This window comes from Stegostoma tigrinum, chromosome 29 (assembly GCF_030684315.1).
Source record: "Stegostoma tigrinum isolate sSteTig4 chromosome 29, sSteTig4.hap1, whole genome shotgun sequence".
Taxonomy (NCBI): Eukaryota; Metazoa; Chordata; class Chondrichthyes; order Orectolobiformes; family Stegostomatidae; genus Stegostoma; species Stegostoma tigrinum.
Genome location: NC_081382.1, coordinates 36,633,286 through 36,658,329, shown reverse-complemented (window position 1 = coordinate 36,658,329; position 25,044 = coordinate 36,633,286). Strand labels below are relative to the sequence as shown.

The following is a 25,044-nucleotide window of genomic DNA, read 5'->3' as shown; positions in this document are numbered from 1 at the left end:
GTCTCAGAATAAAGGGGCACCAATTTAAGAAATGAGGAGCAATTTCTTCTGAAGGTTGAGAGTCATTGGAACTCTTGGCCGCAGAGAGCCAGGGGAAAGTCCTTATGTATATTTAAGGCTGAGTAGATAGATAGATTATTGATCACTAGGGGAATCAAAGATCACAAGCAAAGAGCAGGAAAGTGGACCTGAGTATCAGATCGGCCATTATCCTATTAGTGGAGCAGGCTCAAGGGGCTGATGGTCTATTTCTTATTATGTTTCTTTTGGCCTGGTCTGGCACAGAGATTGACACTAGAATATTGCAAACTCCATCTACTCTGTCCCAATTATACTCAGTGATGGGCAGTGCCATGACATCATCGCAAAGTTGCTCCAGGGTCCTGATGACCTTACACAACATACTCTGGTGAATATATTGGGAAAAATAGTATGTTGTTGATCAAGGCAGGAGAAAAAGTATGGTTGCTCCTGTTACAAGTGTACAAATATATTATGAAATTTAAATGGAAGCAATTACTTTTGGAGTTAAGATCAAATATTCTTTACTTGTTTGCACTTTGAGACAAAAGTGACCATATTCATTATCTGGGTTGTTTGCTAGGGTCCAGTGTGTATGTGGCTGACTGCTAAGTGGGGTTTATTACATAATTGATTTTCTTTCTTCATTCAGTCTAGAACTATAGCACCAATAATGTGATACACAGTAAAAAAAAATGCATCCTTAAATTTTATCAACATTGTAATAAACAAAGAGAATGCTGGAGGAACTCAGCAGGTCTGGTAGCACCTGTGGAGAGAGAAACGTGAGTTTTTCACTTCAAGTCTGGTATGACTCCAGATTCATATTTGACTTGAAATGTTAACTCTACTCCTCTCCCCATAGACACTGTCAGACCTGTTGAATTTCCACCGCCTTCTCTGTGTTTGTTTCAGATTTCCAGCATCCACAGTATTTTACTTTTAAACAATGCCATAGGTCACGCACTGGTTGGTTAACATTTCAAGTGCCACACTTCAAGAAATAGTACATCATTTCATGTGGAACCCTGAGATTTACCAACAGCTCCATGAGCCCATTCAGCATTCTATCACAAATCTATTTCCCTGCCTTATCTCCACAAATACTTTAATTCTTTCGCATCCAAAGAAAAGCATGCTTATTTACAGTGACGTTGCTCTTAACTGGATAGGCAGCTCAGATACAAGTCTATCTTGGTCACTGTATAATGCATTTGCAGAACTTGATTGAACAGCCCTGCTTCTGGTAAAAGAGCAGTGGCACATGAAATCTGCTGGTTTTCAAAATTAAATTACCCTGTAGCCACGCCAAGCACTTGTGTTTGTGACTGGAAAGTTACTCTGTGGCCCTCGTTTATTTATTGTTTGTCTGAGTCAGTCCCAATGAGAAAGGAACTAATTGAAATGCTCAATCATTAAAATGAACTAGCTTTAATAAACATCAAAGGAATGACTGGAAAATCACTTCAGTCAGATTACCATCATTAGTATAATGAACTGGAAATGAGACTAGAATCTGCAGCCAAAATGAGTTCTGACCATGACTTAAATTGTGGCTCTCTGAATGCTTCAGCTGAAATCCCTTACGTGTTTTTGGTGTCTCTTATCAACATAATAACAGTTGTGTGCATTCATCAAAGCTGTGGCACACTTTGTACCAATTCTTGAAAGGGTATCTTGAACCTAACCAGGTTCCCTTCAGCCTTGTCTGCCATCCTGGTTCATACTTGGCAGAACTGCAATTATCGTTGGTCTCAGTGGGCAGTGCCCAGTGTTACACTGAGCCAGCACACACACGCTAGGATGATGGTTAGGATTGTTCAGTGGTTAGCACTGCTGCCTCACAACGCCAGTGACCTACGTTCGATTCCAGCCTTGAACAACTATCTGTGTGGCGTCTGCATGTTCTCCTCATGTCTGCATGGGTTCCCTGCAGGTGCTCCGATTTCCTCGCACAGTCCACAGAAGTGCAGGTTAGTGTGGGTTGGCGATATTCAACTACCCACAGTGTTCGAGGGTGTGCAGGCTAGGTGGGGGTTAGCCCATGGGGAATGCAGGGTTATAGGGACAAGATGGGGGGCTAGATCTTGGTGGGATGCTGTTTGGAAGCTCAATGCAGACTCAATGGGCCTAACAGCCTTTTTCCGCTCTGTAGGGTTTCTGTGTTCAATGTCAAACTTAATTGCCTTTTTCTGCAGTGAACTGGCCTCAGGTGCCGTGGACACCCCCACCTCGCCCTATGTCTGACTTAACGTTTTGTTCAATGTGAATTATAAGCAATTCTCTTTTCTTTTTCCCCCTTCTCCATTTGTCCCTTCTGTTCACCTCCAGACGTGTCTCTTTGTTATACAGGTGCGATATAAATACAAGTTGCTATTCTTCCTTAGCGATTCAACACAGTTCCATTTCAGAGTAGAGGGCATTCTGCGACACAGACTGCCTTTTTCTCCTCTCTTCCCTCAGTTTGCCTGTTGGGAGCTGGTCTTCCTCCTGTTCTACACATTCCCGAATCCTCCAGTGGTGCAATCAACTGCCTTTGAGAATTTCCTGTTGGATGCCTGCTCTCTGGTGAGCAAGACTTTTGCACCTACGATCTTATTTGGGAGACAGCTTTGACATCCATCTTTAATGAAATCTTGGCTGTTGGTGGACCTCCCATGAAGACTTCATCTTGTTTCTTGCCTCCTGCCTCTCCTTTAACTCCTAGACTGAGTTTCTCACAGATATTTTCTTGTCTTTCCCAACATAGTGGCTGAACAAACTAGGTTTCTTCCTCAATGATATCCACCTCCATTCTGGTGAGGTTACATAAGAGAGTGGGATCAAAATTTCAGCCTTTCGTTTTTCTTCTATTGTTAAGATTCTTTCAAGGCATCTTGGCAATACCGATGAGCTTTATTGCTCATCCCTAATTGCCCTAGAGAAAGTAGGGGTGCGCTGCCGTCTTGAAGCGGTGTAGCAGTTGTGTTATGTGCCCACCCACAATGCTGTTTAGGAGCAAGTTTAGCACTGAACGAACAGCGATATCCTTCAAAGTCAGGATGGTGAGGATTTGGATGGGAACTTGCGAGGTGATGTTCTCATTTATTTACTGCCCTTGTGCTTCTAATTGGAAGAGGCCACAGGTTTTGACCTGCTGTCAGAGGATGCTTGGTGAGTTATTTCACTGCATCTTGTAGATGGTACATACTGGTGCTACTAGTGGTAGAGGGTGTGGATGAGGTGATAATCAAGCGGGCTGCTCTGTGCTGGATGGTGTCGAGCTTCTTGAGTGTTGTCGGAGCCACACTCATCCAGGCAAGTGTGGAGTATTCCATCCTGACTTGTGCCTTGAAGATGGTGAACAGGCTTTGGTGAGTTAGGAGGTGAGTTACTCGCCACAGAATTTAGACTCTGATCTGCTCTTGTAACCACAATATTTAGGTAAACAGCATTTATGTACAAAGTATGTATGTGTAATTAGTATACACATGGAAGATGGTGATTGAGAAGATCGGGAATGGAAAGGGAGGTCGTTGTCATAGAGATTTGACATTCACTATGCAAATGGAACTCCATTCTTCCAGAGATTTTAAAATATTTGACATGCAGAGCTCGATTTGTAAAACTGTTCCGTTCTCAGGACACACCCATTGCAGTGTCTGACCCAAGACGACCTGAAAAACTGAGCTCAAATTTTTTGGTGCCATGGAAACAGAGTTGGAGGTTTTTATGTGTATGGTGGGAGGGGGAAGTGGTAGCGGCAGGGAAATAGAGGAAAGCTGTATCAGGGCAGCACCCTGAAATACTCTCCCTTCAGGGGGTCATGATCTTGCTGGGGTGGGGGGGTGGGGGTGCAGGCTGGGTAAAGATCAGCCACCTACTCCATTGAGGCAGATACCTGGAATGAAGAAGGGCCAGTTTAGGCATCTTTGTTTTTGCCCCTGCACAGAAATTGTACCAACACTGGAGAGGCTCCATTGATGTGACCTCATGCAGAAAATGTCAAGGGGAGCCTTTGAGGTCAATGTGGAGCCATCCTCAACTGTCTGCAGAAAAGTGATCAGTTAAACAAGCTTGAAGTTGGTCAAGCATTGAGGCCTGAGGGACCACCCACTACACGCAATTCTTGATGCATAAGGCTGTGGCAATTTGACCCCACAGCCTCATTGCAGGCAGCTGAGGATGGCTTCATGTTGAGGAGTCCTCTTGCTCACCTACCTGCCTTGGCAGTGCCCATCGCTCCTGATGTCATTACTGGTTCTGGGGGTTGACCCTGCAGGTTGGAAGATCCACCCCCTGGAAAGTGAGCATGCTAGTGAAATGGGCAATCTCAGGATCGCAAAAATAAACATGACCTGAGGATGCCAACACTGGCTGGAAAATCTAAGGCTTTTTTAAAAATTCACTCGTGGGACAAGAGTGTCATTGGCTGTCAGCTTTTATTATCAGAGCTGCCCTTGAACAAAATACCTTGCTAGGCCTTTTCAGAGGGCAGCTGAAAGTCAACAGTGGGTCTGGAGTCACATGTAGGCCAGACCAGGTGAGGATGACCGATTTCCTTCCCTGAAGGACGTGAGCGTGCCAGATGGGTTTATCTGGCAATCAGCAATGGTTTCGCGATCATTGGTAAATTCTTTATTCCAGACTTCTTTCTTAAACTTGAATTCACAATCCCCCTTCTGCTGTGGCAGGATTTGAACCCAGGTCCCCCTTCTGAGGAAGGGTCACTGGACCTGAAACGTTAACTCTGATTTTCTCTTCACAGATGCTGCTCGACTTGCTGAGCTTTTCTGGCGACTTCTGTTTTTGTTCCTGATTTACAGCATCCGCAGTTCTTCCAGTTTTCCCCAGAACATCAGCTGAGTTTCTGGATTAATAGTCTAATGATAATGCCGTTAGACCATCCCCTCCTCCACCCCATTAACTGTGTTTCTCTCTCCACAGGTGCTGCTGGACCTGCTAAGCACTTCCAGCGGCTTCTGCTTTTATTTCAACTCCTGCCTCTATCTCAGGAACCTGAATTCTTTCTCTTATACTTCACTTTCAGTATGTGGACACAGATAACATTCTCACAAATGACCAGACACTGAAACAGTTGATAGCAGAGAATAAGACTGTCGTAGCTCCACTGCTGGTATCTCAGACAGCGTACTCCAATTTCTGGTGTGGGATCACTCCTCAGGTAAACAGGGTTCTGTTCACAGATTCTTCACAGTGACATAGAAATGTAATCGTAGCTTCTTTGTAACAAATGCCACTGTTTGTTGTCTCTGGGTGGGACAGCAGCTGTGTTTCATTGGTAGGAGTTGAGGGGTAGCCGGGGTGGGTGCTGAAACTTGTCTGGGTGATTTTCATGACCATCCAGTATAACTGTACCAGAGGGCTCTGTAAAACATGGTCTGAGACTTAGTACCTGAGGGCTTGGGCTTGAAGTCAGAACGCTGTGTCTCCTTTTCACTGGCATAAAGCATGGCCCAGAATAATGGGTGTAGTGCACGGGAATGTCCTGCACTGAAAGTGCGCTGTCCATCATTTTGGGAAAGATTTCTTCATGGGTGCCAGAACATACGCTGTGCAAAGACAGAACCCATTGCATGTTTATGACCTCCCTTCGGAACCTCAACTGCCTGTTACATTGTCCGGTCAATCTCCTGACAGCAAAGAACTTGAGGGAGATGAGTAACTTATATTGTATCACCACCTTTGGAGGAGCACAACTGAGAACACTGGTCCTGGACCCATTGTATGTTTGCAGCTGGCACATTCCTCTCACCTTCTGGCCACACCCAGACCCTGAGAATCCAGGGTCACCGCTGATCTAGCTGCCTCTTTGACGGGTACCTTAGAGGAGCTGAGGATGGGGAAGATGGTGACTGGTACCAGCCACTCATCAGCAAATGAACCCAAACTGTCATCAGCCTGTTCAGGCCCACAGACCACCCCCTGCCCCAGGGTCACACGCTAATTCAATCCCAGTCCAAAATCGAGGCCTCAATGTTTCCAGCTTCAATTCCCAGTCTTCGGCAGACGGGATTCTCTTTGCTTTTTTTATTAGCTCCGCGATCTTTCAGCACTTTGTCACCAGGCTGAGGTAACAGATAGATAACCAAGCACTTTCTCACACTGATGGGGTTAACAATAGGCCATCCACACCACATCCCTTACCCAGAACAATCTGGAGCTCTCTGGACTTTGAAGCATTCGAGCTCCATTCTGAGCTTCTGCTGTCATTTGGGAGCATGATATACCAAAACCAAAAGAAGAAACTAAAACAAAACCACTCCTTTCTCTTCACTTCGCACTGTCCTCCCCACCCTTTATTCCCATATCCCTCTGTAGCTCTCTGTCTTTCTTCATCTGCCTTCCCCCCACCCCTTTCCATCCCCGCCCTCCCACCATCTCCCTAACTTTACATTCCCTTGCCATTTTCCCTTCCATCCCTCCCTAAACACCCATTCTCCCTCTTCCTCCTCTTCCCTAAAACCTTCTCCCTCTTCCTCCCCGCTCCCTCCCTCTTCCTCCCCGCTCCCTCCCTCTTCCTCCGTCTTCCACCCCACTCCCTCTCTCCTCTACTTCCTCCATCCCTCACACCCTCCATCCTTCCCTTCCCCCCATCCCTTCCCCCCATCCCTTCCCCCCATCCCTTCCCTCCATCCCTTCCCTCCATCCCTTCCCTCCATCCCTTCCCTCCATCCCTTCCCTCCATCCCTTCCCTCCATCCCTTCCTCAATCCCTTCCTCCATCCCTCCCCCCACTCCTCCCCCATCCCTTGCCCCATCCCTCCCTCCATCCATCCCCCCCCATCCCTCCCCCCCCATCCCTCCCTCCATCCTTCCCCCCCCCATCCCTCCCTCCATCCATCCCCCCCCATCCCTCCCTCCATCCGTTCCTTCCCCCATCCCTCCCTCCCCATCTCTTCCCCCCATCTTCCGTCTATCCCCCTGGTCCATCTGTCCATCCATCCCTCCCTCCCTCCCTCCCTCCCCGTCTATCAGTCAGTCCCTTCCCCCCCCCCCAACCCCCTTCATCACCACCCACCTTGCTTCCCTCCACCCTCACTCCCACCCTCCATCGCACCCCCAACCCCCTCTGTTCCCCCAACACTCCCACCTTCCATCCCTCACCCCCAACCCCCTCTGTTCCCCTACCTCCGCCCCACATGTTTCCCCCCTCCATCTGTCCGTACCCCCACCCCCCTCCTCCCACCCCCCTCCTCCCACCCCCCCACCTCCCTCCCTCCCTCCCACCCCCCCACCTCCCTCCCTCCGACTCTCTCTTCCCCCCCCGACCCTCTCTCTCCCTCCCCCCCGACCCTCTCTCTCCCTCCCCCCCCGACCCTCTCTCTCCCTCCCCCCCCGACCCTCTCTCTCCCTCCCCCCCCCGACCCTCTCTCTCCCTCCCCCCCGACCCTCTCTCTCCCTCCCCCCCCGACCCTCTCTTTCCCTCCCCCCCCGACCCTCTCTCTCCCTCCCCCCCCGACCCTCTCTCTCCCTCCCCCCCCGACCCTCTCTCTCCCTCCCCCCCCGACCCTCTCTCTCCCCCCCCCGACCCTCTCTCTCCCTCCCCCCCCGACCCTCTCTCTCCCTCCCCCCCCGACCCTCTCTCTCCCTCCCCCCCCGACCCTCTCTCTCCCTCCCCCCCCGACCCTCTCTCTCCCTCCCCCCCCGACCCTCTCTCTCCCTCCCCCCCCGACCCTCTCTCTCCCTCCCCCCCCGACCCTCTCTCTCCCTCCCCCCCGACCCTCTCTCTCCCTCCCCCCCGACCCTCTCTCTCCCTCCCCCCCCGACCCTCTCTCTCCCTCCCCCCCCCGACCCCCTCTCTCCCTCCCCCCCCGACCCTCCCTCTCCCTCCCCCCCCGACCCCTTCCTCTCCCCCCCCGACCCCTTCCTCTCCCCCCCCCGACCCCTTCCTCTCCCCCCCCGACCCCTTCCTCTCCCCCCCGACCCCTTCCTCTCCCCCCCCGACCCCTTCCTCTCCCCCCCCGACCCCTTCCTCTCCCCCCCCGACCCCTTCCTCTCCCCCCCCGACCCCTTCCTCTCCCTCCCCCCCCGACCCTCTCTCTCTCTCCCTCCCCCCCCGACTCTCTCTCTCCCTCCACCCCGACCCTCTCTCTCCCTCCCCCCCCGACCCCTTCCTCTCCCCCCCCGACCCCTTCCTCTCCCCCCCCCGACCCCTTCCTCTCCCCCCCCGACCCCTTCCTCTCCCCCCCCCGACCCCTTCCTCTCCCCCCCCGACCCCTTCCTCTCCCCCCCCGACCCCTTCCTCTTCCCCCCCCGACCCCTTCCTCTTCCCCCCCCGACCCCTTCCTCTTCCCCCCCGACCCCTTCCTCTCCCCCCCCGACCCTCTCTCTCCCCCCACCCACCCACCATCCATCTGTCCCTATCTTCTCCTCTACCGTCTCTTCCCCCCCACCTCCCGTCCACTCCTCACCCTCCTACTCCTCCGCCCCCCCCCCCCCCCCCCCCAACTAGTCCACTGCCCCCGGCGACAGTTGGGGGCCTCGCGCTGACTTTCTGATTTTTTTTGTTTCCCTTGAGGGTTATTACCGCAGGACGGCCGAGTATTTCCTCACGAGACAGCGGCGGCGGTTGGGCTGCTTCGCGGTGCCGATGGTGCACTCGACAGTGCTGGTGGACCTGCAGAAGGAAGCCTCGCGACACCTGGCGTTTTACCCGCCACACCCGGAGTTCTCCTGGGCCTTCGACGACATCGTTGTGTTTGCTTTCTCATGTCGTGCTGCAGGTAGTCAGCTTCGTGCGTGCTCACAATGGACAGCCCCGCGAACGGTTTTTCCTTCTGAATTAACCAACAAAAATTTCAAAGGCCTGTCAGAAAAGAAAAACTCAGCAGGCCTGGCGGCATCTGTGGAGAGAGAAAGCAGTGTTAAATTGCTAGAGAAAGAAAGCAGAGTAACACTTATTCAGAATGCTTTTTCGGGTCACTGGACAAGAAACATTAACTCTCCTTACTGTCTTCACAGAGGTTGCCAGATCTGTTGGGTTTCTCTAGAAATTTCTGTGTTTGTTTCTGAATTGCTTTCCCTAAAGTATATTCCCAGATCCCCTGTAGCTGTTGACATTGTGTTCGTCTATCCACAGCACATAGGAAAAACTGTTTAAAAGTCTTTCTGCCAAAGTATAAGGGTCAGTTATCAGACCCTCTCGTTGTCTCAATGTATGTAAACAGTGTCCTACAAGAATGAGAAACGACTTTGGTTTTTGTAACAGTAAGGAATACCAGTTATTGATTTTCTGGATACACAAATGAAAAAATAAACTTTTGCAATTAAAAATACCTACAGCACATAGGCTGCTCACCACCACCTTCTCCAGGAGCAACCAGGAAAGTGTAATAAAAAGGCCCTGCCAGTGATACCTGAGGCCCAGGAAAGCAAGATTACCCTTCTGTTCATTTCTTCTGTCCTTTGCCGCCAGCCTGCCCCTGCTCCCACTTTGGTGATGCTCTTTGCTATCACCATACCCCACTGTGACTGCTCCCATCTCCAATACTCTGTATCCCAATGAATTGATGTTTACCATGGAACCTGCTTGCAGCATCCACTCAGGTTAGTGCATTCCAGACTTTAATCACCCACCTTTTAACTCTTTGACCAAGCTTTTGGTCACATGTTCGGCCATTTTTCACTTGGTGCCCATCCTTTTCTGATAACACTTCTGCGCGGTGCTATATAAATGCCAGTTGGGGCTGTGGGATCACGTGGCTCGACTCTCTGGGAGTTAGGAACTTAGGAGCAAATCACAGCATTGTCTTACAGTGCAGACGGAAGACATTCGGCCCATTGTGCCTGCACTGGTTCTTCAAATGAGCATCATTACCTAGTACCAGTTCCATACATCTTGCCAATGCCCTTTTGAGTAATTTATGCCCAAAGAATCACCCAGTGCCCTCTTCAATGCATCAACTGAACTTGTCTCCACCACACTTCCAGCTAGTGCATGCTAGCCTATTTGGAGAGACAGTGGGCTGAATGGCCTCCTGGCCCGATGCGTATAGGATTCTGTGAAGTAATGCTGGGCCCGCAATGCGCTCACGTCCCGTTCAAAAACAACAGAAAATATTTGTACATTTTTCCCACCGACAGCACAGCTAATCAGACGGCCAGATGCTGGACCCCGGGGAACATAAAGGGTGGGGGCTGGTTTCAGGAGAGACCGAAGACTGATGGAAGAGTGGGCTAGAATCTACAAGAGGTGGTGGGGCTCAGGCGGCAGGGAAGGGTTGTCTGAGAGGCCCAGCCAAGTCGTAATCACCTCTCTTGTTGCTGTTTGTTTTTGCAGAAGTTCAGATGTATGTGTGCAACAAGGAGAGATATGGTTTCATCAACCTTCCTGCCAAACCTGAGGGCACTCTGGAGGACGACAGCCTGAACTTCGTGCATCTTATGTTGGATGCCATGAGTAAGCCCAGCCTTGAGTGCGCAGTATTTTCTGACCAGTCAGGAATGCAGTGGAACCGTTGTGGTAGGCAAAGGAAAAGATACAAGATCAAGCATCCACGCACCTAACAGCATTAAGCCCTTGTATCCTGGTGTGAGATGTAGCAAGTGTTGCCCTGTCACTAGTCAGGGTATTGACATAGTCAAGAACACTAGGTTACTCTCATTTTCCTGCAAAAGTAGGGGAGATATGAACACTTTACTGCAAGTTTTACTAGCAGTTAACTCCCTGAGAGGTCTAGTAACTTGTGGAGGGGCTTCAGTAAGTACTGGACTGAATGGTCTTTTCTCATTTCATACTTTCTTATACTCCGAAAATAGGGGGAAGATCATAAACAAGTCCAAATAAAACCATTACAACATTTCAAGAAAGGTTTGTATTTTTAAAACTGTCACTGCCTTATTAGTTAATCCAGAAGTGCTATTTTCATTGAAAAGGGCTGTATCTGTGCAGATATTCAGATGCAAACTATCCTCTTGAACAACATGCAAGTCTAAGCACTGGAAATTTTTATTTCCCCAGCATTCACAAATTGGTCTGTCGAATATAGAATTATTATTTTACTAAAACTGAGTTTACAGAGTGCAAATCATGACCGTGTCAAAACTGCTCTACAACTTACAAAATATGAACTAAAGTATTTCTGCAGGACACACGGCTAAGATGTGTACACTGCAAATTCCCGCACACAGCAATCTGATAATGACCAGGTATTTGTTTCTGTTGAGTGAAATCAGATGTTTTGAGGCCACCTGAGAGGAAAGACCTGAGGGCTTTGGTCCCACGTTCCCAAGTCTATTCCACTAAAACAGTACTTCCAGTAGTGCTGCTATCCCTTAATTGCCTGCTATCAGAAGGATGTGGTGAAACTTGAAAGGGTTCAGAAAAGATTTAGAAGGATGTTGCCAGGGGTTGGAGAGTTTGTGCTATGGAGAGTGGCTGAATAAGCTGGGGCTATTTTCCCTTAAGCATTGGAGGCTGAGGGGTGACCTTACAGAGATTCATAAAATCATGAGGGGCGTGGTTAGGATGAAGCATCAAGGTCTTTTCCCCAGGGTTGTTGAGTCCAAAACTAGAGGGCATCAGTTTAAGGTGGGAGGGGAAAGATTTAAAAGGGGCCTAAGGGGCAAATTTTCCATGCAGAGGGTCATGCCTGTATGCAATGAGCTGCCGGAGGATATGGTGGGGGCTGGTAGTGTTACAGCATTTAAAAAGCATTTGGGTGGGCATGTGAACAGGAAGGATTTAGAGGGGTATGGGCCAGATGCTGGCAAATGGGACTAGATTAATTTAGGATATCTGGTTGGCTCAGGCAAATTGGACCAAAGGGTTTGTTTCTGTGCTGTATATCTGAATGACTCTGTGCTGCTGTCCCAGAGTGCTCCTCTCCCACAGTTCTCAGTTTATGTTTTGACCACAGAAGTGGTACCTGAACCTGAAACCTTGTTTGTGCCACCAACTGAGCCAGAGCTGATAGGGGAAAGATTAAAACTTCAGCTATTAATTGTTTAACAAAGAGCAACAACAGGAAGACAGGTGACTGAATAGAGAGCAAGGGGCGAAGGTAGTAGAAATTGGTGCTCCTGAGGGGAATATTTTTCTTGAATAGCATGACCACATAAGGTCTTGGTGACTTTTTGCTCTGGTGAATTTGTCTGAAGCCCATTGACCTACAAGCTTTAGTTAGCAAGTTACAACAATACAAAGAGGGAGCTTATGGCTAGCAGAGGAGGAAAGAAAAAGACCAATGGTAATGGCCATCCCTGGCTGGTATTCATTGTACTCCTCAGTTTCTTTCTGGAATTGAATGAACAAACCCCTCAAATCTCCTCACTATGTTCCTGGTGTCCTCCAGGTTTTCAGGTAGAACATAGAACACTACAGCACAGTGCAGGCCCTTCGGCCCACAATGTTCCCTTAATGTTGTGCCAAACTTTTACCCTGAACTTCCACCCCTACCTTATTACTATCATCCATACACCTATCTAATAGCCGCTTAAATGCTCCTAATGAGGCCGACTCCACTAACCGCTCCGGCAATGCATTCCATGCCTCGACCACTCTCTGACTAAAGAACCTCCCTCTGACGTCTCCCCTATATCTAACTCACTTTAAAACTATGCCCCCACGTAATAGCTACCTTCACCCTCGGAAAAAGTCTCTGGCTGTCCACTCTATCTATACCTCTCTACATTTTGTACACCTCTATCAAGAAGTCACCTCTCACCCTCTGTCGTTCTAAAAAGAAAAGCCCGAGCGCCCTCAATCTTTCTTCATAAGACCTTCCCTCCATTTCAGGCGACATCCTGCTAAATCTCCTCTGCTCCTTTTCCAATGCTTCCACATCTTTCCTGTAATGAGGTGACCAGAACTGGACACAGTACTCCACATGTGGCCGAACCAGGCTTTTGTATAACTGGAACGTAACTTCATGGCTCTTGAACTCAATCCCTCTATTAATGAAAGCTAACACACCATACGGCTTCTTAACAACTCTGTGAACTGTGAACATGAACCCCAAGATCCGTCTGCTCCTCCACACTACCAGGAATCTTTCCGTTAACCATGTATTCTTTCAATTTTGTCCTTCCAAAATGAATCACCTCACATTTTTCAGGGTTAAGCTCCATCTGCTACTTCTCAGCCCAGCTCTGCATTCTATCAATGTCCTTTTGTAACCTAGAACAGCCCTCTGCACCGTCCACAATGCGACCCACCTTCGGATTGTCCGCGAAATTACTAATCCATCCTTTCACTCCTTCATCCAAATCATTTACAAAAATCAAAATAGGAGAGGACCCAGGACAAATCCTTGTGGTACCACTCATAACTTAGCACCGTGTTGAATATTTTCCATCCACTACCACCCTTTGTCTTCTAAGGTCAGCCAGTTCTGAATCCAATCTGCCACAATCCCCCCTATCCCATGCCTCCTTACCTTCTGCATGAGCCTACCATGGAGAACCTTATCAAACACCTTACTTAAATCCATGCATACCACATCCACTGCTCTACCTTCATCCATGTGTTTGGTCACCTCTTCAAGTAATTCAATACAGTTTGTGAAGCATGATTTATTCCTCACAAGTCCATGCTGACTATCACAAATCAAACTATGCCTTTCCAAGTATCATAAATCCTATCTCTCAGAGCCCTTTCCAGTAATTTGCCCACCACTGATGTAAGACTAACTGGCCTGTAATTCCCAGGGTTATCCCTATTCCCCTTTTTGAACTAGGGAATGACGTTTGCCTCTCTCCAATCTTCCAGCTCTATGCCTGTGGACAGTGAGGATGAAAAGATCATCGCCAAAGGCCCTGTGATCTCTTCACTCGCTTCCCATAGAATCCTTGGATAAATCCCATCAGGCCGGGGGACTTATCTATCTTCGACTCCCTCAAAATTCCTAACACATCTTCCTTACCAACATCGACCTTCTCTAGCCTACCTGTCTGTTTCACACTGTCCTCCCCTACAACTAGGTCCCTCTCAGTTGTGAATACCGAAGAGAAGTATTCATTAAGGACCTCTCCTATCTCTTTAGGCCCTGTGCACAAATTCCCTTTACAATCCTCCTTGGCCCTACCCTTTCTCTGGTCATTCTCTTATTCTTCATGTACGTGTAAAAAGCCTTGGAATTTTCCTTGATCCTATCTGCCAAGGTTTTCTCATGCTTTTCTCAAGTAACAAGTTAATCTTGTGGAAACAGCTAGGTTTACAAGCATCAATTTAACAGGCACCACGACTATTTGGATTGTGATCAGAAGCAGATATAAACAAAACAAGAGCAATGGAAACTTTATTATCTCAGTGATTTTGTGCAATTGGAGACTCACTGCATTAAGTGACACTCAAGAATTTCTTCAGGATTAAATAAAAAAATTGCAGGGTGCAACAGACTTAAATATTACCATGTTTAAATGTCAGTCGCCCAAAATCCTCTTGATTTTCATACAAGCTTGCTTTCTCCATTTTTGAAAAGCTTATCCATCTGAACAAAAGTTTCTGTAAGTTACAATAATGAGGATGAATTTCTTCTCTCAGAGGGGAATTCTGTGGAACACTTTACTGCAGAAAGCTTTCGAAGCTGGGTCATTACGTAGGTTCAAGGCCAAGATAGACAAATTTTTAGTTGGTAAGGGAATCCAGGGTTATAGGCAACAGGCAGAAAAATGAAGTTGGGAATTATCCGATCATGACCTCATTGGTGGAGCAGACTGAGTGGGCTGAATGGCCTATTTCTGCTCCAGCATCTTCTGGTCTTCTAAAGGAAGATAGACTGGCCAATAACTGCTTTCATTGAGATGTTCTGTATTTCAACATCACTTGTCAAGGGTGCGGGGGGCCGTCATTTTGTTGAGGAGCTTCTCCGCGATGCCATCCTTTTCGGAGATTGCCTGTGATTTTCTGCTCAGTCGTGATGTCATGTTAATGTACAAAACATCTGCTTCTCCAGAGTTTCTTGCCAATCGCTTTAAAGCCTTTTGGTCACAAGTGTAAACCTGAGTGTTAATGTGTCTGTTAATGTCACTATTAATATGTTTTAGCTTGGTTTTCAATGCTTAAAATTAAGCTTCAAGCTCAGTTTCCCTTTTCGGAGCCAACAGGCAAAGCTGTTGTATCGGGAGATGGGAGTGAAACCAGGGAATGTTGGAAAAACAGGGCAAGGCTGAGCAGTGAGTCTGAATTGAAAGAGGCAGGGTAAAGATTCAGGAGCCTCCGATGACATGTTCATGTTTTCATCATTTAGAACATAGAACATTACAGCGCAGTATAGGCCCTTCGGCCTTCAATGTTGCGCTACCTGTGAAACCGAACTGAAGCCCTTCTAACCGACACTATTCCATTATTATCCATATGTTTATCCAATGACTATTTAAATGCCCTTAACTTGGAGAGTCTACTACTGTTGCAGGCAGGGTATTCCACGCCCTTACTACTCTCTGAGTAAAGAACCTACCTCTGACATCTGTCCGATATCTATCACCCCTCAATTTAAAGCTATGTCCCCGCGTGCTAGCCATCACCATCCTAGGAAAAAGGCTCTCACTGTCCACCGGATGTCTCTATTAGGTCACCTGTTAACCTTCTCTCTAACGAAAACAGCCTCAAGTCCCTCAGCCTTTCCTCGTAAGACCTTCCCTCCATACCAGGCAACATCCTGGTAAATCTCCTCTGCACCCTTTCCAAAGCTTCCACATCCTTCCCATAATGCGGCGACCAGAACTGTACACAATACTCCAAGTGCGGCCGCACCAGAGTTTTGTACAGCTGCAACATGACCTCGTGGCTCCGAAACTCAATTCCTCTACCAACAAAACCGAACACACTGTACGCCTTCTTAACAATCCTATCAACCTGGGTGGCAACTTTCAGGGATCTATGCACATGGACACGAGATCTGTCTGCTCATCCACACTACCAAGAATCTTACCATTAGCCCAGTACTCTGTATTCCTGTTACTCCTTCCAAAGTAAATCACCTCACAGTTGTCTGCATTCAACTCCATTTGCCACCTCTCAGCCCATCTCTGCAGCTTATCTATGTCCCTCTGTAACCTGCAACATCCTGATTGACTTAGAGAACTGTTACAGCTTAGGATGAGAGTATTTACCTCAATGTGTCAATGCTGGCACTCTGCAAGGGCAACTCAGCTGGTCATACTTCCCCATACCACCACCACACCCCCGACCACCTTTACCTTTTAGCTCGGTAAAACTTTTCTGTTTATCCAATTATTCCATTTCCCCTCAAAAGACACAACTGAACCTGCCTAGATAACAAGGTGTGGAGCTGGATGAACACAGCAGGCCAAGCAGCACCAGAGGAGCACAAAAGCTGTGATACAATTGAACCTGCCTATACCTCATAATAAGTGCATTCCAGATCCTCAAACTCACTATATAACCGAAGTTTTTTTAACATATGCCTTCTGGCTCTTTTGCCAAGCATTTTAAATCTTTTCCGTCTGGCTCTTGACCATTCTGACAGTGGGAAAGTTTCTCACTGTTTTACTGTGTCTAGACCCATTCAGAACTTGTAAAGCTCAATCAATTAAATCTCCCCTCTGCCTTCTCTAAGTAGAACAGACCCAGCCTCCTGAATTGTACCATGTAACCAAAGCCTCTCATCCTCAAAACTGTTCTGGTAAACCTCAACATCCTCTCTGAAGGTCCTCACATTCCTCCTCAGGTGTGGCCTACCAGTTGAGGCCAAGCCAGTGTTCTGTAAAGAATAAAAACAGGAGTTGTTGGAAAAGCCCAGCAGGCCTGGCAGCATTTGTGAAGAAAAAAATCAGAGTTAACGTACTGTGTGCGGTGAACATTCCTCAGAATTGTGTTCTGTAAACATTCATGTCACGTCCTTCAAATTTTTTCAGAATTTATTACTTTTATTTCATTACAAACCTTTTGAAGTGTTATTTTATAATGGGGTCTATGGCACTGGATTTCATGAAACAAACAATAAATAAGCCCAGATTGTGTATCTCCGTCACCACCTTAGAGAAGTTTCAAATCTGTAAACTAGATCCATTTGCTGCAGTGAAAGAAAATGGAACATTGTCTAAAGTCTGAGACTGCTTTAGTAGAGAACCTTTGGAAGTAGATTAATCCAGAGCTCAATGCAGTTTGAGGGTAGTGTGGGTCAGGGTACGGTGTAGTTTGAGGGTAGCATGGGTCAGGGTACAGGGGAGTTTGAGGGTAGCATGGGTCAGGGTACAGTGGAGTTTGAGGGTAGCGTGGGTCAGGGTACAGTGGAGTTTGAGGGTAGCGTGGGTCAGGGTACAGTGGAGTTTGAGGGTAGCGTGGGTCAGGGTACAGTGGAGTTTGAGGGTAGCGTGGGTCAGGGTACAGTGGAGTTTGAGGGTAGCGTGGGCCAGGGTACAGTGGAGTTTGAGGGTAGCGTGGGTCAGGGTACAGTGGAGTTTGAGGGTAGCGTGGGTCAGGGTACAGTGGAGTTTGAGGGTAGCGTGGGTCAGGGTACAGTGGAGTTGAGAACTCCAGTATCTGTTGGAACTGTCGTATTGTGTTGGAATCAATACTCTTTTTGACCTACCCTGTTGATATTTTATAATGTTTAATCTTTTAAGTCAGCAATGGATTACCATCATGATGTGCATCGCGTGAAGCTTTCTTGAAGTGCACAGATGAACCAGAGCTGTTTATTTGTACAACAGTTGCCAGGAAAATTGGTTCATGGGATCATGAGGAGCAGCCTGTGAGTCTCAGTTGTGTTGCTGCAGAGCCTGTTGTTTCACCATAGCAAGACCAGGTGGGTGGGGGAAGAGAGAGAGAGAGAGAGAGAGAAAGAGAGAAGAGAGAGGAGTTCCCTGCTGCTCCCTCACTTGTCACCTTCACTCCCTCCCTGGATGGTAGTGTCAGTTGCAAAGTAGCCACTTGCTGTCCCTGCTGCTGCTGGTATGGTGCTGGGATCGAGAGAAGGCTGTTTCTGCTTTCTTTGAGAAGAAATGTGTAAAGGTGTTTGAAGCAGTGTAGAAAACTTTAATTAACATCAGAGAATCACAGAATTGTTACAGTGCAGAAGGAGGCTATTCAGCCCATCGTCTGTGCTGGCTTTCCAAATGAACAATTGGCTTGGTGTCATTCGCCCACCTCCTCTCTAATACCCTGCACATTGTTCCTTTCCAGAGAACAATCCAAATCCTTCTTAAGTACCTTGATTGAACTTTCAGGCACTGAATTCCATACCTGAAGCACTCTGAATGCGGAAGAGCTTTGCCTCATGTCACTTTTGCTTCTTTTACTGACTGTTTTAAGACTGCACTTGCTGGCACCGAAGCGAATGCATCTGATAAAAGCAGGTTACAAATATTGACAAATACAATGTAATTATACTATTTTAATAAAACAGTGTATCAAATCACAGAAATAAAATGGAAAAGAAAGTACAACCTCATTTAAATTTTAAAAATCCATTAAACATTTAATTACATTTAACACAGTCAGCAATAATTGGCAGTATATTAGTCATGAACGGCAATTAAATATACACTTTTAATAAACAAGAGTCAATTGTGGTTATAGTATTTTGCAGGGGTGATATAAATATGGGTCTAACACAGTACCTTTTTACTTTTAACGTTCAATAATTGCCTTGATATTGTGTGCATATTGTGTGAATGGTGTCAGCAAACAGATCCTTGTGTAACAAATTGCTGTAGCAGCCTATCATTTTTCTGCTCATTAAAGTGAAACCCTGGACTGATAAATGCAACAGATGGAAAACTGACAGGCTCCTTCCTCAGGTTCAAGCATTGTCTGAACCGAATGAGTTTATCTCAGCCACGGGCTGCTGCCACGAGACTTGTCTCTGGAGGAGGAACATCCACTGTACGTTCACCTGATTGTTCAGTGCGTCAGCTGGGGAATGAGATGTTACAAGGACCCCACTGGGTTAAAATGTTCCCCTCCCCATGGAATGGCTTTTGAGCACTCTATCTCAATGTAATAAAGTACGAGGTACCAGAGGAGTGACAGACCTAAGCCTGAGTCATCACCTTCAGGGGAAGAAGAGAATTACTTAGGTGGAAGTCAAGCAGAGTGAGATGGTTAGTCTTCCTCTACACTGCATTGTAACCTGTCATTGATGGGCTGTTTTGGTTGAGTTTCTGTTTCCTGGGCAAAGACAGATCTCTCTCTCTCTCTCCCCCTCTCCCTGTAAGACAACCAACTCCAAACTAAAGAGCAGTGAAGTACTGTGAATCTGAAATGAACACAGCGTGCTAGAGAAACTCAGGTCTGGCAGCATCTGTAGACAGAGAAAAATGTTAACCTTTCCAATCCAGAATGACTCTCTTCGGAACTTTGGTCAGTTTTGGAGAGGAGTCACTGGATTCAAAACGTTAACTCTGTTTCTGTCTCAATAGATGCTGCCAAACCTGCAGAAATTGTTAAGCATTTCCTGTTCTAATTTCAAACCAAAGACCCTCCTGTCCATAGTTTGAGTGTTTTCAGGCAAAGAAGATTCTTGCAGTAACAACTTATGACTAGATACGCTCATGATTGTAGCATTTCATATTGATTGTGTATTGGCAGGTTTCCTGATTGCAGCTGAGTGTTTACACAGTGATCGAGGAGATTTGTAGCTTGGGTTGTGGAGGAGGTTGTAGACATGGTCGCCGAGCCAGGGTGGGGGGGTGTGGGATTTGGTTGCAAACGTTTTGTCACCCTGCTAGGTAACATTGTCAGCTCACCACTGGTGAAGCGTCGGTGTTTCTGTCCTGCTTGTTATTTACATGCCTCAGTTTGCTGCAGCGTTTGGTACTATTTCCGTTTTTCTTTCTCAGTGATTTGTACACAGGCTCCAATTCAATGTGTTTGTTGATGGAGTTCCGGCTGGAATATCAGACCTCCAGGAATTCCCTGGCATGTCTCTGTTCCTGGAGGCCTGGCATTCCAACCAGAATTCCATCAACAAACACGTTGGTTTGTACAAAGGGTCTAATTCAATGAGAAACAGAACTGGAATGGTACCCAACACCCCAACAAACTGAGGCATATAAATAAGAAGCAGGACAGAAACACCGATGCTTCACCGAAGGCGCGTTAACAATGTCACCTCGCGGGGTGACAAAACGTTTGCACCCAAACCCACCGGCTCGCCGAGCGTGTCTACAACCTCGCTTGCACAGTGAGTTGGGGATTGGTTGGATCTCTCGGTGGTTTTCCCCGTTGTCTGATATCTTGTGCAATCGTCTCGGAATTAAGGAGTGCCAGTTTAAGACTGAGATGAGGAGAAATTTCTTCTTTCAGAGAGTGGTGAGTCTTTGGAACTCCTTGCCACAGAGAGCTGTGGGGGCAGGGTCCTTGTGTATATTGAAGACTGAAATAGAAGGCTATTGAGCAGTTGAGGAATGAAGGGCAAAAGGGCAGGAAAGTGGTCGAGAGGAATGTCGGATCATCCATGGTCGTATTGAATGGTGGAACCGGCTTGAGGGGCTGAATGGCCTACTCCTGTTCCTTTTTGTTATGGTTTTACATATAGGTAATACATCAGGCTCAGTGACCCTGGTTTAGTGAGGATGCTGAGAGCTTGGTTGTTAGCCAGTGACTGTTGCTGTACAGGCGATGAAGACAAATGGTGTCTGGACGAAGATGGTGAAGACAATGCTGAAGCTCACTGCCCTGAAACACACCTGGAAAAAAAAACGCACACAGGGTGGGAAAATCGTCCCAGCCTCTTCCTGACAGCCCAGCTCCTCCCAAAGGGAACTTGTATCTAATCATTTCTCCCTTGTTATTTCTCCTGAGCAACTCACTACTTCCTTCAGCAAAGGTGAACCAGATCTCTGACACCTCCTGATATGCCACTTAAAAGGCACATTAGTTAGAGTCACTGGAGATGAGCTTCACTGACCTGATTAAGAGCAACAGTTGGAATGTGTGTTAGTAAGCCACCTCTATCAGAAAATTGTCTCAGCACTGTTCATATGAGGGCAAAGGGCTCTCCTTGCTTTACAGTCAGGCTTCATTCGATCAGTTGGCCTGTTGAGATATGTAGCAACTGAGAAGCGAGATCCTGGCCTAAATCTTACCCAGTGTCAATAGCTGTGCCCTTCACGTAATGTGGAACTCAGAGCGATAATCCAAACGAGTGAGGTTCTTTTGGCAAGGAATCACAAACTCTTCAATGGAGAGATGTGGAAGACAATTCTATCAGAGCAGGTCTCATGTTTAGATGTTGATCAGCTTCTCTTGGGTGTGGGGTGGTACATGTTTGACTAATCTAGAAACAATATGCACCCACTCCACACATACAAAAAAGTAAGCGAGCTACAACAGTCAGCAGACACGTAAAAGCAAAGTACTGCAGATGCTGGAGATCTGAAGTAAAAACAGAGAATGTTGGAGAAACTCAGCAGGTCTGGCAGCATCCATGGAGAGAGAAACAGTGTCGACATTTCAAGTCTGATATGACTGCTTTGGATCAGAAGATGGGAATTTAACAATTGCATTAGCTTACTAAGTAATGTACTTTATCTCCTTATTCGCAATGCAAGGAAACAATTTCCAATGTTAGTTATATTGTTGAATCTAAGGTAATATATTTATATTTCAAAAGTATAAATAAAAATCACTCAATAGATATTAGTGGATGTGATCATTGTGTGCCGCTTCTAATGAGTATTATAATGTATCAGTGCGTAAACTTGACCATATTCTACAGTAATTAATGCACATTACTCAAAGCAACCAGTAGGAGTTTGATACACAGTTTCCATTTGGTAGATAATGGTGTATTTTGTATATGTGGGAAAGTCAAAGTAAATCTTCCATAAGTATATATTCACACACAGGGCCCTGTTTTTGTAGGTAAGCAGCGTTTTGCCTACATTGCACTTCTGCAAAGACAGCCAGTCCCTGCTGCAATATCTGTGACAATGCCCTGACCGTTCAGAAAATTTATCTACTTGGTCTACGTTTAATCAGCTAAGATTGACAGTTAACAGTTTCCGCTGTATCTTGAATGCCAACGTAGTCCAACCAATCAGTCTCCCCTTTCCATGCTGTATAAATTGTTGTTCCCTTTCTATGCTTAGTTTCACGCAGCCCAGTCCCGGCGAATGCAAATCTAAAAAAAAGCTTGACTTTGTTTCTTTTTAATATCAATTTCTGTGTTTTAAACTTCCCATTGACTCACACAAATCCCTGTTTTGTCTTCATAGGGACCTGTTAGAATCAATCCCTATATATCCAAGTTGAGCAAATGCCCACCACTTAGGAGAAAGTAATGTTTAAAAATATCAATATTCAAAACATTTGCTATTACCCAGTAGTACTTATCTGAATTCAGTTTATTCATTTACTTTGCAAAGGCACTTTAATTTGTTGACATTGCTATGAGATTTACAACAGCCAGATCTTTTCTTTTTCCTCTTGCAGTTGATGGACCTCCAATGTATCCATCGCGATTCACCCATCTCCCACCTAAGTATCCAGATAAAATGATATTTGATGAGGTAAGTACCATCCAGAGATGGTGGGATCTCTCCATGTCTGGTGTTAGAAGCAGCCTGCTTAAACAAACAGAAAATGGTGGAGAAACTCAGCAGGTGTGGTAGCATTGGTGGAGGGAAATGAAGTTAATGATTCAAGTCTAATGTGACTTCTTCGGAACAATTTCTTCTCTAGACTTTTTTGCTTTACATTTCTGGCATCTGCTGTTTTTTTGCGTTTATTTCAATTACCTGCTTACCCTGCCCATTGTTCTCCTCTCTCGTGTTTCTTCCCTAGGTTGGTGGATTTGGAATGATTTGGCCTCAACCCTAGATCTTTCTGTTGTTTTCGTAGACAGCACTTCCACAATGGTCTCCTGGTATCAGCTGCCATTGCCAACTCTTGATTCCCTTATGCATTCAAAAGTTCTTCCTCCTCATGCTCACCATTGTTGTATTCATGAAGAATCTCATTCTTAACCTCTCTCTCGCTGCCTCCCGACCTGCTGTCAAAAAACTCTTCTTAGAAACACTCTTTGGGTGTGCATTTTGTCAATTCCTTGATTATTCTTACCATCTTACTGCTCCATGTCAGTCCTCCCTTAGTGAGGCTGCTTCGGAACATGAAGACAGCGTGTGAGTGCAGTGTTTCTCATGTAGTGGCTATGAAGGCTGTTTGACAAGCATTGACTGATTAGGTTACATGTCCTGTTGCCTTGTTGTAGCCTTTGTGTTCCCATAGATTTCAAACCGGTTAGTTGCAGTGGTTAGGAGTGAAACGCTTAATGGTGCTGATAGTGAGAGTTTTTGGAATGTAGCCTCTTCGCTTTGCCCACTCTGTGATTTCATGGCATTGTTTGAGCCTGGATTGGCAACGTTCAGGCATGGAGGGTGCTACACCAGAGAGTGTGCTTTACAAGTATGGGCTAACCGTGGCAGAAGTGCCTACTCATGTTCTTATTTGTTCTGCTCTTAAGGACCTAGTGCTCATAAATCATTTCCCCCTCAACTAATTGATTTAGTGTCTGCTGAAACAATCATTAACATTGCAGTAATATGTTAGAGAAATACAATTATTGTATAGTAACCTGAAAGTATAATTCAGATGATTTCAATGCATTGGCTGTGCAATTCTTTCTGATTATCTTCTTCCTCTCCCTCGGCCTTTTCGGTCGACCCTTCCTGCCACCCGTTTACAATTTAAATTTGAAATTGTTGTTCACATTGCAACTGCCTCTCACCCACCATTTAGAGGTATGATGTAGAAAATCTCAGTTTTCCTTTGTGGAAATTGGTCTTAAAAACTGGACAAATAAGGTGCAGAGCTGGAGGAACGCAGCATCAGAGGAGCAGGAACGCTGACGTTTCGGGCCTAGACCCTTCTTCAGAAATGGCGGGGGGGGAAGGAGGCTCTGAAATAAATAGGGAGATGGGGGAGGCGGACAGAAGATGGGTAGAGGAGAAGATAGAAGATAAGATCCTTGATCCACCTTCTGTCCACCTCCCCCTCTCTCCCTATTTATTTCAGAACCTCCTTCCCCTCCCCCATGTCTGAAGAAGGGTCTAGGCCCGAAACGCCAGCCTTCCTGCTCCTCTGATGCTGCCTGGCCTGCTGTGTTCCTCCAACTCTACATCTAGCTATCTCAGATTCTCCAGCATCAGCAGTTCCTGCTGCCTCTTAAAAATTGGGCATGTGGGGCTATAGCTTTGTAAGGTTTTAGCCAGCGCCATACACTAAGAAAGTTCATAATTTTGTTTCGTTTTATTGCAGGTTTTTCTCATTAACCTCAAACGACGGCCAGACAGACGGAAGAGGATGCTTCAGGCGTTGTATGAGCAGGAGATTGATTGCAAAATAATGGATGCTGTAGATGGAAGGTCAGTTCGCTCAGAAGAGATGGGGGGAAATAGAGTACTGATTATTAACTTAGCAAATCAATAGACAGTGTACAAGTAGATTATATGAAGGAAACAGTGAAATGTCAGTGGCCTAGTAATTTAGAGTCCAAGCTCATGTTCTGTGGGATAGGCTCAAATCCCAATACTGAGCTCAGTGACATTTGTTTTTAGTAAAATTTGGAGATAAAAGCCAACCCAACGGTGACCATGCATTGATCACCATCAGAATCCATCTTTTCATTTATGTCCTTTAGAGAAAGAAATCAGCTATCCTTACCTGGTCCAGCTTACATGTGACTCTAGACCCATAGCACCTGACTCTTCACTACCTTCTGAAATGGGCTAGAGAGCCAATCAGTTCAAAGGCAACTTGAGATGAGCAACAAATGTGAGCCTTGCCAATGATGCCCGATGAGTGTAGAGAGAAGGGCTATATTCCAAGGCCCTAATCTGCATGCTGTGGGGAATTCAAAGGAAGATTTAAATCATAGAACATTATTCACAGACTAGCAGGGAGTTTTCAGCACCCTATCTAACGTTTCCCCTGAACTTATACCACCAAAAAAGAAGCTTGGTACTCACTTACCTCACTGCTGTTTTATGGGATCTTCCTGTGAGCTGCATTTCCCCACTTTTCAACAGTTGCTGCACAGATGTAAATCACAGGCTAAAACATGCTAGTGAGTTTTGAGAAGATTTGTAGCTCAGGTTGAGGTTCTGGATGTGA

At 46.5% G+C, this 25,044-nt stretch overlaps 1 protein-coding gene across 2 annotated transcripts in view; it reads left to right on the top strand.

Annotated features, from left to right (window-relative positions):
* cercam (cerebral endothelial cell adhesion molecule) overlaps positions 1–25,044 on the top strand; it is a 91,452-nt gene that overhangs the window by 28,624 nt on the left and 37,784 nt on the right. For both annotated transcript variants that reach the window (XM_048559240.2, XM_059638295.1), the window contains exons 5-9: positions 5,051–5,185; positions 8,542–8,746; positions 10,303–10,422; positions 22,366–22,442; positions 24,190–24,296. In XM_048559240.2, the coding sequence (XP_048415197.1) occupies positions 5,051–5,185; positions 8,542–8,746; positions 10,303–10,422; positions 22,366–22,442; positions 24,190–24,296 (644 nt within the window). The remainder of the gene's footprint in view (positions 1–5,050; positions 5,186–8,541; positions 8,747–10,302; positions 10,423–22,365; positions 22,443–24,189; positions 24,297–25,044) is intronic.